The sequence below is a fragment of the Pyrus communis genome, chromosome 8, assembly GCF_041283825.1.
Source record: "Pyrus communis isolate YQ-2024b chromosome 8, ASM4128382v1, whole genome shotgun sequence".
NCBI classification, from domain to species: Eukaryota; Viridiplantae; Streptophyta; class Magnoliopsida; order Rosales; family Rosaceae; genus Pyrus; species Pyrus communis.
Genome location: NC_142572.1, coordinates 19,484,193 through 19,501,400, shown reverse-complemented (window position 1 = coordinate 19,501,400; position 17,208 = coordinate 19,484,193). Strand labels below are relative to the sequence as shown.

Genomic DNA, 17,208 nt, shown 5'->3' with positions numbered 1-17,208 from the left:
TTAGTCGCTTGTGCAAATGCCGGTACACCCAATTCGAATGGGAGCCAGTTTTTCAGATCGGAGTGATTGGCTTGACAAGAAGCATACCATCTTCGGAAAGGTGATGATTAACTTCAATGCCGGCACCAGCAGTTCAGCTTTATGAGTATCAGTAGAAAACCAAGGAACCCAACTCACTCAGTACTTTGTTTTTGGTTTTTCAGGTAACTGGGGATTCAATATATAATCTAGTGAGGTTGGGTGAACTCGAAACTGACAAGGAGGATCGGCCGTTGGACCCGCCCCCAAGGATACTATCAGTAGAGGTAGCTAAACATGGTCTTTGAGTAAACCTTAAGCTTTCCACTTTCTATATGCTTCTGTGGTTTTTTTTTTTTTTTTTTTTTTTTTTTTTGTTGCTTTTCATTTTTATGTCCGTGTTTTAGGTATTATGGAATCCCCTTGATGACATTGTTCCAAGAGTACGTGCAAAGCCTTTGACGGAATCCAAAAATAATACTGAAAACAAAGATACAAAGAAGAAAGCTGTAAATTAAGCTTCTTCCTTGCCTGAAGAAATGCGTGCATGTGCACTTGTGTGACTGTTGATTTGTTTTTGCACACCTGTGTCTGTGAAAAAAAAAAATGTATTATGCCATGATATATGTTGTCAAAATTGTCTCTACGCTTATTCAATATCTTATGTGCATGGTTTGTTTAAAAAATGCAGAAAGCTGAACTTGCTTTCATTTGGAGAAGAAGCTGAAGAAGAGGAGAAAGAATTGGCAGCTGTAAAGACAAAAATCAAGAGCAGTCACGATGTATTGGATGATCCTCGCCTTCTGAAGGAAGAAGTTCCATTTAACAAATTGGTAATAATCCGGCATCTCTTCTTCTGATTCCTTGTTTACATAAAACTGTTGAAATTTTGCCAACTTAGGTCCATATGTTGTTATAAGCATTTTGAGTGTGATTAGCAATCTACATATGCACATTCCGTCTTTCACCTAATCAGCAATTTATAATTCAAAGGACTTATCTTCAAATGTTTTGTATGCAGAACTCTGATGCCAAAACAAGGCATGTACAGTTATCTATCAGAGAAGCTCTAAGCTCAAAGAAAGAAGAGCCCAGGAAAGATTCTGGATCCAAATTTTATAATACCCTTGATCATAGTGATGATGATGATGATGACGAGGCCAACTTTGATGCAAGAATGCGCCAGCAAATACTCAAGAAACGAACAGATTTGGGAGATCTCCCACCAAAGCCAAAGCTGAAGAATGGTACCTAATTGTCCTGTGTAGTATATTTTCTCCTCACTAGGAATAATTAATGCATGGCTGGTTGCCTTATAAATGACAATTATTTTTATTGCCTTAATAATTTTATACCCATTTTCTTAACTTATCACATCCATATGCAGGGAGATCTAGCCCAAAGCAGCATGAAATACCTACATCGAGGTAAACGGTTCAAAAAATTTCTTGACATTGCATATTTTTACCCTGGCAAAGTTTTGGGTGTTGGTGATTTTTTTTCCTTTTTTTTTTTTTATTTTTTTTTTTTTGCAGATTTCAGAACACTGACACAGAGACTGGAACATTGGAAAATAGCTTCACAATAATCTCTTCATTTCCTTGTTGCCAGGTCCAATGTTGAAAGCATTGATGATGATCAACAAAAGGTGGATAAGCTGTCCTTGAAGAAAAAAAGTGATAGGATCAGAGGCAAGAGCTGAACGCATGGCGAATGGTGATGCAGACTTACAGTCGTTGGGTGACGCTGAAAGAGGAAGACAATTGCAGAAGCAGAAGAAGCGTAGAAATCAAGGACGAGAAGATGAAGTATGTTATGTATTCTTTTCTTGATTTACCTATTTACTTTCCTGTCTTCCCTCCAACTATGGGAGTAGGCTAAGATCAACCTTTTCATTCTATTCAAACATGGTAAAGTAGTAGATGCTTGTAAAATGAGTCAAAACCCATAAATTTTGTGGGTTTTTTTTCAGAAGATGCTTTTAGTTTCTTGCAAAACTTGAGAAGTTTAAGAAGGGAATATTCGAAAAGCACACAGCCCCAGGTAGTGAATCTGGAGGTGGCAAAGCAGAAGACTTATCTGATTGGAAATCAGTTCCGTTAAAATTTGCTCCTGAGAAAGGGAAGGTAAGCTTCATAGGTTCATAATTGTTAATGCCATTTCCTTTGGGTGATATAACAGTATCTCCTCTTCTCATTTGAAATATTCTTTGAACGAATATCAGTTTGCTCTTTATCTAGATTTGTGCTTCTCCGTGGCTTAAATTTTCCTGTAAATCACTGTGGAGGATCACATGTCTCGCAATGAGGACCTAGATGACTACGTCGTGCATGACCCTTTTTTGGAGAAGGGGAAAGAGAAATTCAACCGATTGCAAGCCAAGCAAAAGCGAAGAGAGCTAGAATGGGCAGGCAAATCTCTTACTTGATCTCATCTCTGCCAAGTCCCAACTTTATGAGTTTGTTAATATTTGAGACCGAATCAAAGCTATAAGAATTCGATCCCATTGTCTTTTCCATGCTGCCTGGCTGCTGAAAGTGTGCACGTTTTGGCTACATTTTCAAGAAACAAATGGATCTTGAGCCACATTGTTCGACAACGATTCACCCCACACTTATATGGGTCATCTGACCTACCAGAGCAGCCGAAGGCATGATTCCGCATCTGTGCTCCTATGTGTTGTTGCTGGTGCTTTCGCTGCCATCACCGACGTAATCTTTTCTGCTCGATATTAGGTTAGACAGTTTTGATGCATCTATATTTGTACATACCTCAAACAAGTCCAAAGTTCTAAACGGGGCAGTTCTAGGAAAATCAAATGCATGAGTTTCTTGTTAAGCTAGGTCAAGTTTGTTTCCCTCGCATCTGTTTACCTACGTCCGGGTTGTCATTTGTGGTGGGTTTTTGTATCAATAACGTAATGTCGCGTGTTTAGCTTTGCTATGTGGCAGTTGGTTATTGGTTTGAAATACCGCTGCAGTGGTAGTTTTTTTAAATCAACAAGGCAATTTCACTTGTTTGACTTTGGCATGTGGCAGTTGGTTATTGGTTTGAAAAACCGCTACAGTGGTGGGTTTTTAAATTAGTACGCAATGTCGCTTTGCCATGCGGCAGTTGGTTATTAGTTTGAAAAACCGCCACAGTAGTGGTTTTTTTAAATTAATAACGTAATGTCACGTGTTTATCTTAAGTATGTGGTGGTTGGTTATTGATTTAAGTCATTTTCAACTTTTAAGGCCTTACCATTTCAAAGGTTCTAGACGTATGTGTACGATATTCAAACCTATGAGACTTGCCTTGGGCAGCAAGAATCCAAGAAATAGCGGTGATGTTTGACCAGGTCAATATTGTAAGACCCAGCAACTTACAAAAGCCAAGTCTTGTTCATTGCATGTACAACAAAATAATTGTTTTTATAATATTTTGTGAGCCGAGAAAATGATTTTGGTACTGTAATTTGGTAAAGTTCCATTTCGATGCCCCAAGTTTTAATTTCGCAATTGAAGTCTTTGTAGTTTACTCATTATTGTAATCGAATGACAATATTTTAGGGGGTGAAGTACAAAGAATTAACCTAAAAATTAGGTGATTTCAAATTACTCTGAACTTTTTAAAACATTTTAAATAATTATTTAATTTTCTAAAAACCCGACATCTAGTAGGTTGCGGAACCTTACCAACATTAAATAATGCGATGGACGAATACTAAAGTTGGTTTCACTAATTAACGTCTTTGGAGTTCTAATCCTCCCAATTGACCCATTTTAGTCAAGTTAAACCATAAATTTGCTTTGATAAATCCATCAATTTGGATATTCAAATCTCTGTCGATGCTTGAGAGTTCAAACACGCTTTGTATTTATCCATGTCATCACTAGTGAACCTAATAGATGTTTATTTTTGAAAACTTAAGGTTGTATTTCGAATGTTTTAAAAGGTGATGACCAATATGTTATAAAAGGTTATGTCCATTTTTGTCAATCTATATGTTCTAGAACGTTACCCGCGTCTTTTCAATATGTAGTTTGTATAAGAGAAATGCTAAGAAGAATCTAAAAAATCGGACTCTGTAGACTCTTTATCATCTCATATTTTTGACATAATATTTTATAATATTGGTATGAAAACTGATTTCATATTAAAATGTAACATAGAGTCGAAAAAGAGTTTCACCTGTCTTCCCTTCAACTATGGGAGTAGGCTAAGATCAACCTTTTCATTCTATTCAAACATGGTAAAGTAGAAGATGCTAGTAAAATGAGTCAAAACCCGTAAATTTTGTGGGGTTTTTTTTTTTTTTTTTTTTTTCAGAAGATACTCAATGTGAATTCGTAACGAATATCAGTTTGCCCTTTATCTAGATTTGTGCTTCTCCGTGGCTTAAATTTTCCTGTAAATCACTGTGCAGGATCACATGTCTCGCAATGAGGACTTAAATGACTACGTCGTGCATGATCCTCTTTTGGAGAAGGGGAAGGAGAAGTTCAACCGATTGCAAGCCAAGCAAAAGCGCCGAGAGCTAGAATGGGCGGGCAAATCCCTTACTTGATCTCATCTCTGCCAAGTCCCAACTTTATGAGTTGGTGAATATTTGAGACCGAATCGAAGCTATAAGAATTCGATCCCATTGTCTTTTCCTGCTGCCTGGCTGCTGAAAGTGTGCACATTTTGGCTACTTTTTCAAGATTCAAATGGATCTTGAGCCACATTGTTCGACAACGATTCACCCCACACCTGTATGGGTTATCTAACCTACCAGAGCAGCCGAAGGCATGATTCCGCATCTGTGCTCCTATGTATTGTTGCTGGTGCTTTCACTGCCATCACCGATGTTAAAACCCAGACCTGCAATGGTCTCAACCTACCAGTGTAACAATGGTGATGGAAGCAATGGAGATGATGAAGTGAGAAGAGAGAATATTCTTTTACTTTTCCAATCATACCGTTACAATGATTTTCGGACCAACATATGAGTGAGGATCCCGGGGATCCTCCAATCATATTTGTTCATCGTACATCGTACGGTCAGTTTTTATCAAGTACTGTTTATATTCAATTTTAAATAAAAAATTTACAATGATTTTTTATCATACGATGTACGATGAACGGATGTGATTAAAAGATTCTTAGGATCCTGACAAAAGGATGAGGATGCCCAACGCCAGCATTCGCCCAATTAGTGAATGCTAGCTGGACAACTTAACCAACTAATTAAATTGACTCCCCCGAAAACTTAGGCTATTACAAACAAACCCCAATTCTACAGACTCTTACAAATTAGCCCAAAATCGCTTACAATTTAGTCCAATACTACTAATACTAATTTATTCTTGTGACTGAAACAATCACCAACTCAGTTCATAACAACCGACGTAATCTTTTCTGCTCGATATTAGGTTAGACGGTTCTGATGCATCTATATTTGTATATACCTCAAACAAGTCCAAAGTTCTAAACGAGGCAGTTCTAGGAAAATCAAATGCCTAAGTTTCTTGTAAACCTAGGTCAAGTTTGTTTCTCTCACATCTGTTTACCTACGTCCGGGATGTCATTGTGGTGGCTTTTTATATCAATAACGTATGTCACGTGTTCAGCTTTGTCATGTGGCAGTTGGTTATTGGTTGGAAATATTGGCGCAGTGGTAGTTTTTTTTTAAATCAACAAGGCAATGTCACGTGTTTAGCTTTGTCATATGACAGTTAGTTATTGGTTTGAAAAACCATCACAATGGTGGGTTTTTAAATCAGTAACGCATTGTCGCGTGTTTAGCTTTGCCATGCGGCAATTGATTATTAGTTTAAAAAACAGCCATAGTAGTGGTTTCTTAAAATTAATAATGCAATGTTACGTGTTTATCTTGGCTATGTGGCAGTTGGTTATTGGTTTGAAAGACCGCTAAATTGGTCCTAGTAAGTCATTTTCAACTTTTCAGGCCTTTTCAAGGGTTCTAGACGTATATGTATGATATTCAAACCTATGAGACTTGCCTTGGGCAGCAATAATCCAATAAATAGCGGAGATGTTTGACCAGGTCAGTATTGTAAGACCAAGCAACTTACAAAAGCCAAGTCTTGTTCATTGTATTTCGACCAAAAAAAAAAAAACAGTCTTGTTCATTGCATATACAACTAAATAATTGTTTTTATAATGTTTTGTGAGCCGAAATAATGATTTTGGTACTGTAATTTGGTAAGGTTCCATTTCGATGCTCCAAGTTTTAATTATCGCATTTGAAGTCTTCGTACTTTAGTCATTATTGTAATCGAATGACAATATTTTAAGGGGTGAAGTACAAAGAATTAACCTAAAAATTAGGTGATTTCAAATCAGTTCGAACTTTTTAAAACATTTTCAATAATTATTTGACTTTCTAAAAACTCAACATTCTGGTAGGTTACGAGAACTTTACCAACATTAAATGATGAGATGGACAAATACTAAAGTTGGTTTCACTAATCGACGTCTTTGGAGTTCTAATCCCCCCAATTGACCCATTTTAATCAAGTTAAACCATAAATTTACTTTGATAAAACCGTCAATTTAGAGATTCAAATCTCCGTCGATGCTGGAGAGTTAAAACACACTTTGTATTTATCCATGTCATCACATGCTAGTGAACCTAATAGATGCCCATTTTTGAAAACTTTAGGTTGTATTTCAAATGTTTTAAAATGTAATGACCGATATGTTTTAAAAGGTTATGTCCATTTTTGTCAATCTATATGTTCAAGAACGTTACCCAGGTCTTTTCAATATGTAGTTTGTATAAGAGAAATGCTAAGAAGACTCTAAAGAATCGGACTCTGTAGACTTTTTGTCACCTCATATTTTTGACATAATATTTTATAATATTGATATGAAAATTGATTTTATATTAAAATATAACATAGAGTCGATGAAGAGCCCCGCTTTAAGTGAATCTCCTTAACATTTGTATTTGTATAAAAGTTGTCATGCCATTGTCCATAAACCGAGGCAATTATTAAACTATAAAGACTAACAAAGATAGTTGAAACTGCAGAGATCAAAACGAAACTTCGCTGAAACTGCAAAGACGAAAATGATTACTTTGAACATGGAAATAAAATATGTTTAGCCAATTTTAACCGACGTAATTACCAATTCAACGTTGGATGTTGACTGTGCACAAGAATCTTACCACCAATTAAATAAACCAAATTTTTAATTTTTAATTTTCTTCCTGGGTAGGATGCGTTGGTCATTGCGATGCATTTGGTCAAAGATTAATGTGTATCGTTGAATTTTTGCTATCTTGTGGGGTCCACCGTAGCCAGCTGTATATATCTATGTCAACGATGTTTGCAAAAATAAGTTTTAAATAAATAAATAGATAACTAATAAAAAAGATTTCAAAACTTTGAGTTTTAACAAAAAATCATGTTATAACTTTATTTAATGATAAGGATAAGAGAAAGAAAAAACAAAACAAAAACAAAAAAACCTAACTAAAAGCGCGTGAAAAGAGCACCCAACCGACCTTCAGTTGCATAACGCTTTGACATAATCCAAACAAATTTTATTCCTCTGAAATTAAAATTTCAAATTGAAGTGAGTTCTGTTCAGTTCATAACTACATTTTGGGCGGTATGGTTGGGAGGGAGTCGATCGGGTATGGGCGTTGACGTTGATCTCTATTTTATATATATATATTATTTTTTAGCCATGCATGACTTTAATGGTATGGATGTTGAATCTGTCATGTACTTTTTATCTTTTGATTGCATTCTGGTGAAATAATTTGAAAATCTAGGATGAGCATCTAGCGTTAAGTTTCTTAAACAATGTAGCATCATTAAGTTTCTTAAACAATGTAGCATCATTAAGTTTCATAAACAGTGTCGTACCGTTAAGTTACATAAATAGTGGAATATCGTTAAGTTTCATAAACAGTGTAGTAAATTTCATAAACAGCGTAGTAAGTTTCATAAACATTTTGTATGAGTGGCGTGCCGGTCCATGCGTCAATTTTTTTTTAAAATATTAAAATTATGTCTTTTCATTAAAATTTAAGTCTTTTTCATTAAATAAAATTATAATATGATTTTTTTATTAAAATAAATTTAGTTCAAACCCTTTTCATGAAAATTCCCTAAATAAAAAAGGAACCTCAAGTCAACAAAATTTTGCGAAAATTGGGGGGAACGTCTAAAGAATTGTTCTCAAATCAAAAGGAGTATAGAAGAGTTTGAAAAGCTTACACCGTTTTTTCTAATCTTTGGACAAGCAACAACTCTAGTCCAAACCAATGTTCATATTATGTTGTATTAAAGCTTTGTTTTTCTTGGAAATCATACTCATAATATTAGTACGGAAATTGATGTTAAACTATTAAGTAGTAGAAAGCTTATAAAGAGTTATATTTTGAGAGAGTCCTCTTAGCATTTTTCTCGTGAAAAATGTAACAATGATAAGAAATTGGGATATGAGATAAGCATTCTTTTACATATTTATTAAATGTAACGTTTGACATCTAGAGTTTGATATTTTCTCAACTTTCAATCGTTAATGCAAATGAATTCTGCAATTATTCATGCAAACCTAAATAACATCACTCAATGTTTCTGGGCACGTAAGTAGTCATCATTTGCGAGTTAGCATGAATCTTCTAAAGACATGTGTAATTTGGAGAATTTTTTTTGTTTGGATGTCTGACCATGTAGCTAATTAGATCAATCTCACAAAAATATAAAATCTTTTTGAAATCTAATCACATTTAAATCACACGTCTTAATCATTTACTGCTCTAATCAATTGGCTATACCCTGTATACTAAGCTTGAAAATGGCGTTGGCCCACGAAATCTATGGTCCCAATTCTCATGCCCAACATTTATCCAAAAATTGATGAAAATTGTCAAAAGGCATGAGGTGGTTTGGTGTTCTTTTGTTCCAACAAAGTAAAATTCCAATCACTCACACACCCTTAAACCCCAGAAATTAAATATAAAATATAAAAAAGGTGGGCAATCCCAAAGTCACCGTCGTAGCCGACCCACCACCGCCACCATCCCTAAACCCGCGTTCACACCTGCCAGTGCCACCTTTATACCCGCGTTTTTTATCCACGTTTCACATGTAAGTAGGATTACCTCTTTCTCTGTTTTTTTTTTTTTTTTTTTTTTAATTTTTTTATTTGAATCATTTCAATTAAATCACGTTAATATTTTGGATTAATTTATTTTATAAAAAAATAAACAAAATAAAAAATGTGAAAGAAAAAAAAGAACGGGAAGGAAATAAAAAAGAACAGAGAATCTTATCCTGTTCACACACAGCTCCGCACCGCCCCATTGAAGTCAACGTTTTCCGTACACGCCAATGTTATTTCGATCCCTCCCGTTAATTAATTTTCTAACTCATTTTCTAAGCATTTTACAAGTGTTTCTAATCATCTTTAATTAAAATGTAATTAAAGTTTTTTTTTTTTGTTTTTTTTTTAGTATATTGATATTTCTATACTAGAGAAATGACGAGTTCAGCTAAGTTATACAATAGGCAATTTAATTTGGTATCGAATCGCCATTCACGATATTAGAATCTAAAACTTCTTACTTTCTAGTGAAGAATGATAGGTTTACTTGAAGACTACTGCTTAGTTAAGTTGGTTTTTATGCATGAATGATAGGTTTACTTTTGTAATATACGTTGATACATTTATTGCAACGATATCGACACATAGTCTACTTTTTAACACACAACAACCATCTTTTCCACCGAAACATTAATGAGACTAATGAAGGTATATAATTTAATTCTTTAAATCTTGTCTGCACGTACAAAGAGTTAGGTGTTTGTGCTAACTAGATATTTACTTAAGTTCATAATCATTATCAGATGTCACGGTAAAAATTAATAATATTTATGCACTGATGCATATTTGATTCATACCGATTCTATGTATTAGTATTGGACTTATATGCTTATGCTGATGTGAAGTGTGAACGACAAGTGACATATAAGTCCATATTTATACAATGTCACAAAACTTTCCTTCCGCCCCACACTTTCTCAGTTTGTTAATCTCCGCGTTCACACTTGCATTTTTCATATTTTTCAAAAAGCCAAACACTTTTTCTCCTTCTTTTCCTATTTTGCTTCTTCTTCTTCTTCTTCCTCAATTTCCTTCTTCTTGTTGTTGTTGTTTCTGCAAATCTGTACCTTATATGAAACTCGAGCTCCAGAGAGACCCAGCAGCACACCCAACACACCCTGCAGCTGAAGGCCTATCCACCATCTACACCTTCCTCCAGAACTCTCTCCACGCGCAAATGAATGAGAACGGAAATGGAAACGCCAGGAAACGGCGTCGTAAAGACTCCAGCGGCGGCGAGAAGAAGAAGAAGGAGCTGAAGGGCGTAGTCGCCTCCTTGTCGCTGCTAGAAGAGGAGGAGAAGCAGGACGAGCGGAAGCACGACAGGGCATCGAATGACGACGCGTCCTTTATCCCAGAGAAGCACACGGAGAGAACCAAGGCCATGCTCGATTGCTACTCCGATTTCCAGGAGTGCTCCTCGGAGGTGGAAGAATCCGAAACGATGAAGCGGAGAAAATCGAGAAGCGCCGCCGTTTCGGCGGAAGCCGATGGAGCTGATAAAGGTAAGCCGGGAGTCGGGTCGGGTCAACATCGGCGGCTGTGGGTCAAGGACAGGTCGAAAGCGTGGTGGGATGAGTGCAACCAGCCGGATTTTCCGGAATCGGAATTCAAAAAGGTGTTTCGGATGGGGAAATCCACGTTCGATTTGATATGCGAGGAGCTTAACTCCGCCATCGCGAAGGAGGACACGACGCTGCGGTCGGCGATTCCGGTGCGGCAGAGAGTGGCGGTGTGCCTGTGGCGGCTGGCCACCGGCGACCCGCTCCGCCTCGTGTCTAAACGATTCGGCCTCGGCATCTCGACCTGCCACAAGCTCGTTCTCGAGGTCTGCTCCGCGATTCGGACGGTTCTGATGCCAAAGTACCTGCAGTGGCCGGATGAGGCCGCGGCGACGAAAATGAAAGACGAGTTCGAGGGTATTTCGGGGATTCCAAACGTTACTGGGTCTATGTACACCACGCACATACCCATCATCGCTCCCAAAATCAGCGTCGCTGCGTACTTCAATAAACGGCACACCGATAGGAACCAGAAGACTTCGTACTCGATCACCGTGCAGGGGGTGGTGGACGCCAAAGGCGTTTTTACCGACGTGTGCATCGGATGGCCAGGATCAATGCCGGATGATCAGGTGCTGGAGAAATCGGCGTTGAATCAGAGGGCTAACAATGGTCTGCTGAAGAACGTGTGGATTGTTGGGGGTGCTGGGTACCCTCTGATGGACTGGGTGCTGGTGCCGTACACCCAGCAGAACCTAACGTGGACCCAGCACGCTTTCAACGAGAAGATTGGGGAGATTCAGAATGTCGCCAGAGATGCGTTTGCTAGGTTGAAAGGGAGGTGGTTTTGCTTGCAGAAGAGGACGGAAGTGAAGCTGCAGGACTTGCCGGTGGTTCTCGGGGCGTGCTGTGTTTTGCACAACATTTGTGAGTTGAGGAAGGAGGAGATGGATCCCGAGCTCCGGTTCGAGCTCGTCGACGACGAGATGGTCCCGGAGGTCGCTCTGAGGTCGACGAGCTCGATGAAGGCCAGGGATGCCATTGCTCATAATTTATTGCACCACGGCCTCGCGGGTACTAGTTTTCTTTAGGTAACTCTACTCAGCTCGTTATATATACAAGTCACGGTCTGACACGTACTCGTTATATGTATCATTAACAAATCACAATCTAACACGTACATGTAAGGAGTACATGTAAGGAGGCAGGTATTTTTCTTTCCTCCCTTATTTATAATTTGTGTGGAGGGGCTCTTTGTAAAAGATATACTTCAAGATCACAGAACACGTTGTTGTAACATGATATTTCGCACCCCAATTGCCAATTAAGATATTAATGAAGTTGCATAGCAAATTATTTATTTATTATTTTGGATGTTTTTCTTCCCTATTTTTCTGGAACAAAATCCTATCATTTCCATGTGGATCCTTCGGACCAAATAACCTCAGTCGTGCACGTAAAATCAAATCGTGCGGCTAAGATCACTCTTGCTCTTTAACTCTCTCACTCTCTCTTTCTCCTCAACGTTCTTGCCTTCTTCTCGACCGACGAAGAAGAACCGCAAACAAGAAAGAAGAAGAAAATGGGAGGGTTTGAAGGTCGGGGAAACATGCAGTTTGAATTGGGGTGGGAGGTGGAGGGGGAGGTGAGTGATGGGAGAGAGATCCGCAGGATCCGGATGAAAGGGGATCCGAATAGGATCTGTTCCCTTATTTTCTATCCAACAGGATCGTCTTTCGATCTTTTTTATGAGGATTTTAAGAATTTATAAATGTTGTCCGTTCATTATATATTATTCGTCAAGTTTTTATTAAATATTATTTGTATTTAATTTTAAATAATTTCTGATCAAACAATATACAAAATGAATAAGATTGATAGATTTTCTAAAACCTCATAAAAAAAAATACGACGAGCATCCGAAAATGCATCATGACCTTATATTTCGTGGCTCGAGAAAGGCCATAATCCGTTCAGTGCTTGGATGATCTCTCTCTCTCGCGTAGATTGTCTGAGCACGTCATTCGGACAACACCTTTCACACCATAGGACGCTCTATACTTAAAGTACTACCCAACCTTCCGACCTCGCATCGATCTTGTCGTGTGAATATTGCCTTTAATTAGATATTCTTACCAAAGTTTATCTCGTGTCTCATATGTCACATCCTAACTCGGACTCTACCACATCTCAGACTTCACTCCACCGTAACACGATATTATCTGCTTTAAGCCTCGATCACGCCCTCACGGCAATATTATCCGTTTTGAGCTCCGATCACGCTCTCGCAATTTTATTTCTAGGAACTCACGCGAAAAATTCTCAATGGATCACCCATCCTGGGATTGCTCTCTCGCGATCTCACTTAACTTCGGAGTTCCTATGAAATTTGAAGCTAATGAGCTATCAAAATGCCTCGTGCTAATGGAGGTGGGCATGTACATATAAAGCATAAAGAATCCTCACCCCCAGGCAATGTAGGATCTAACATCATACATGGGAGAATCTTGGGTGCCCCCAGGATATTCCGTCACATCTTTGATTGTATGCAAGATTCTCCCCCACTTCGCACCAAATTTGTAATGGTTTATTTAGTTTAAGTATTCAGTTTGTAGTAGTCCATTTAGTTTAAGAATCTTTAATATCAAGTCATTATCATAAAGTCCAGCCAACAGTTCCCCAAAGTAAGAGGCATATTCCATGCTTAACACTTACCTTTGAAACAGTATTATATTCCAATGACTTCACTGAAAGCATCACAATATACAAATAGTAAGTTGAGACCTACCGAAAACATCACGAAACAGGCTCCAGCAAGCCGCATCTTTCGGCATTCCTGTGTCGTCGTCGTAAACTTGCGGTGGCTTCACGGTCCATACGCCTTTCCCTATGCAACAATTCCATTGAATGGGTTTTCCATTTTAAAACTACAACCAAGAAGCGATTCTAAATCAGCGGATGCCAAGTCAAGATTTAATGCCCGAACTCTAGGTATAATCAGCGTAATGCATGGACTCTGGAGCTGCTTGTGCACATTACTCGTTTCTGTAACATCCACGGACCAAGACAACTCAGACAGATTTCTAATCAGCCATTTTTTGTCACCGTGGGATTCGAATTCTATGTTCATTGTCATCATCTGGTAGATTGAATGGAAAATGTGCAAAATGGATCTTCAATGCAGGGGACTCGGGTTTCTTGTTATCAAACTTGTAACCTGCACACATCCACGTTGCAGAGGTTGATAAGCGACGAGTTTACTCAAATTACTAGATTCAATGAAGCTTTATCAATTAACTATTTATGTTAAACGGGATTCTAAACTGTAAAAAGTTAATTTTTTCACGAAGAAAAAAAATTGGTTAGAGTATTACTCCGATTGCCATATGGTATTATTTGATAACTGGAACATTGATTTCACATATATGGCGGACATGGATAGATCAGAGTTAATTGCTCATGTAATACCTTGAAGAGCTTCCATAGCAGTCAGAGCACACTTCGGATCAGCAAACTCCACAAAGCACAGAACCATAGCCTTATCACCACTCTGCAGTTCATGTAAAGGTCTAGTAAACATAGAGACGAGCTCAAACAAAAGAAAAGTACGAGGACGCTAATAGAAATAGAAACCAATAACTATGTGCCCCTCAAGGAAAAAAATGGTTGCTAGTTCACACGTAGCCTGTCTGCTTTGCTAAACTAAAGGGTAAAACACCAATTACAGTATAAGTTACCGCATAATCTTTGTGAAACAATAATGAAGTCTGTGAAGATTACTCAAGAAGTAGGAAGATAAGAAGACTTACACGTCTAGGCTCCTTGTGAACGACTCTGATTTCTTTAAAGCCAACAAATGGACGAAATATATCTTCGTTGCAAGTCAAGGTTTTTAAATGACAGAACAAAGCAATAGAATAAAGCATACTTCAGCCACAATCATTTCCATTTCCATAAATTCTGGAGTAAAAGGATACGGCTTACTTCTCTTCGGGTACAGTCAGTGGGAAGTCCATCGACAAACAAAACGTTTGATTCTCCTTTCACAGGAAGACCATCGGCATTTCTTGAAGAGCCAGTTGGCCTTTCTAAACTTATGTCAGCAGGAACATTTGGACTAATGCTTACCGCAGCAACATCCTGTCTCTGGCTTATCAAACTCGGAACTTCTAAAAGCGACGAATAACCGTTTGGGCTGGCTCCTGCTGTTACACCAAGAACTGACTCATGACGAAACCGAAGACCTCCGGCATCATCTACAGCATATACCCCAGTACCAGTAGTCATTGATCTTATCTGCAAGCAGATCAAATACCACAATCCCTTCACAATAATTCACATACATTCACACATGAACATTATCATATACTTAGGCTTGTCTTGGACTGTTTCCGGAAGGGCTAAAATCGCTTTTTGACAACCAAAACCGCTTATGAATGCCTTTGGCAGACTAAACTTAAAATCATTTATGGGTCATTAGGCACTTCTACTGAAAGTTCATTTCCAATAAGCACTTGGATTTTGATAAAAATCTCGACCTGTTTCTAATAAAAGCACTTCTAGGCTTCTAGCAAAAGTGCTTATGAGCACAAGTGATACCTACCGAAGCAGTCACAAACAGGCCCCTATAGTAACTCAAAAAAGGTAGCATCGAACAAATTCTTAGTTCTTACATCTCTCTGCAGAAAATCGGAAGCATAACTCCGCTGCGTATCGGTAGAGGGAATCGTAGGATTGAACAGCAATGAGGGTGTTTCCGACGACAAGTAGCCGGGAAAGCTTGGCCTTGCAACACTGTCTGTCACAATACAATATAATCCACCCATCAATCATTCATCAATTTCTCTAATCTTGTATTAAACAGCAAAACAATACAATTAAGTAAGACATCAACTTTCCAATCAAACCATGCATTAGAAAACATTGAATTGATGAAGTCACAAATAGCTTGTTTGGATGCTGAGAAAATGCGAGAAAGTGTGCAGGAAAATCGAGAATTTGGGGGTTGTGGAATTAGGGTTAGGTCAAAACAGAAAACCTCTTTCGGGCGGGGTGAAGTATATACGGTAGGGATCGCCCATGTCTTCTTCCGCCGCCTGTTTCGGCCGATGAGATCGACTGCCTCTGGTTCTTTAGCAGTTAAATCACCCTCTGCGTTTGGTTTGTATTACTTGCAGACTTGCAGGCGCATTCAAGGTCGAAACGCCGCAGTTTTGGCTCTAGACCAATCGGATTTGGATCGAATTACTTAGGGATTTGGCTATCATATTGGGAAAGGGATCGGAGAGAATCCTTCCACCAAATCTTACCAATCAACAAATTCGAATCTTTAAAATTTAATCCAACGGTTAAAAATATTAGATCTTTTAAAAGTTATAATAATTTTAGTAGTTTGATCAAATTTCAAAGGTCCGAATTTGTTGATCGGTAGGATTTGGTGGAAGGGATCCAGATTCCATGATATTGTGGCAATATGTTGGTATGTCGGAAAAAGTATGTGAACGTATAAAATAAGTAATACTAGAGAGATTAAATTTGTAGATAAAATTTTGGAAACCAAGAGACATGAAAGTTGATAATTGGTTTATTACTTAAACGTTAATAAACGTACTTACTTCTATTGGTAACGTATCATTTAGTTTGTAAATTTAGTCTCTAAATTTAATATCTCTAGTATTATCATAAAAATTATGCTTTTACAGTTAGTTGAAAAATTCAAATATGATAGCAATATATTGAACTCATAATATTAAACTCATGCGTTCGATATATTAAACTCATGAGTGATATTTATAATTAAATTTGTAAAAAAAGTATGACTCTAATTTTCACCAATGTAAGATAGTGTCATAGATATTAAACTTGCAAGTCTCACTTACTGTATCATGAAAGATCTTACCTATATTTAATACAATTATCATTTCGACAGTTAGCATTAGATCCTGTATTCATGGAAATTAGGATTTACATGTTTCTAAATTATTACCATGAAATGAGTTAGTTTCACTTCCATACCCCGTAGCATTAGGTTAAAATTGCCGGTTTACAGAAAATGATAGGAGGTAGCCTGTAAAAATTTGGTCCCACAACCTCTCCACTTGTCAGAAAAAATAGGAAAAGGTCTTGGTCTGTCGAAAAAAGTAGGAAAATGGATTTAAATCCTTGAAGACCACAACCGCATTAAACCTCTCTCCTACTATTGACCAACACGGCAACACCCCCACCACCAAATCTCTCCGCGTCACGGCGGCTCCCGAGATGGAGGTAGTGCAAGGAGGAGGAATCCGGTCGGGCTCCATGGAAGTCGATTGGTTCCGATTCTATTGCTTCTGGAGGGTTCTGGCTCTAGTTCGAACGCCGAGAGAGGACGGCGGCGAATTGGAAACCCCACTACAGCTAACTCGCCGGCAAATTCGATTTCTCCGTCTCTCCGCCCCATTGGAAACCCCACTACAGCTAACTCGCCGGCAAATTCGATTTCTCCATCTCTCCGCCCCGTAGGAATTTGGATAGAGAGGGAGAGAGAGGGACTGGAACGGTTTCATTATTTTCAATCCTCAAACTTATTCACAACCGT

The 17,208-nt window shown here is 38.1% G+C and overlaps 3 protein-coding genes and 1 pseudogene across 4 annotated transcripts; 2 read left to right on the top strand and 2 right to left on the bottom strand.

Moving 5' to 3' along the window:
• LOC148695275 (uncharacterized) lies at positions 1-406 on the bottom strand. The gene is made up of 3 exons (XM_088698343.1): positions 400-406; positions 209-309; positions 1-111 (listed from the first exon to the last, which is right to left on the bottom strand). Exons 1-3 carry the CDS (start codon positions 404-406, stop codon positions 1-3), a joined length of 219 nt encoding a protein of 72 aa, XP_088554469.1.
• Positions 66-4,567, top strand: LOC137718288 (peptidyl-prolyl cis-trans isomerase CYP57-like; annotated as a pseudogene). The gene is made up of 9 exons (XR_015965110.1): positions 66-100; positions 204-305; positions 426-461; positions 710-851; positions 1,040-1,265; positions 1,406-1,445; positions 1,630-1,826; positions 2,025-2,144; positions 4,427-4,567. The product of XR_015965110.1 is annotated as a peptidyl-prolyl cis-trans isomerase CYP57-like (transcript).
• A 5,443-nt stretch (positions 4,568-10,010) lies between these two features.
• On the top strand, positions 10,011-11,998 carry LOC137717986 (uncharacterized). The gene has a single exon (XM_068457516.2). It carries the CDS (start codon positions 10,013-10,015, stop codon positions 11,720-11,722), a length of 1,710 nt encoding a protein of 569 aa, XP_068313617.2. The 5' UTR covers positions 10,011-10,012; the 3' UTR covers positions 11,723-11,998.
• A 1,255-nt stretch (positions 11,999-13,253) lies between these two features.
• LOC137718497 (uncharacterized) lies at positions 13,254-15,954 on the bottom strand. The gene is made up of 6 exons (XM_068458060.2): positions 15,670-15,954; positions 15,305-15,429; positions 14,609-14,927; positions 14,441-14,502; positions 14,100-14,181; positions 13,254-13,848 (listed from the first exon to the last, which is right to left on the bottom strand). The coding sequence occupies exons 1-6, from the start codon at positions 15,710-15,712 to the stop codon at positions 13,733-13,735; spliced, it is 747 nt and encodes a 248-aa protein (XP_068314161.2). The 5' UTR covers positions 15,713-15,954; the 3' UTR covers positions 13,254-13,732.
• Positions 15,955-17,208: the final 1,254 nt, after the last annotated feature.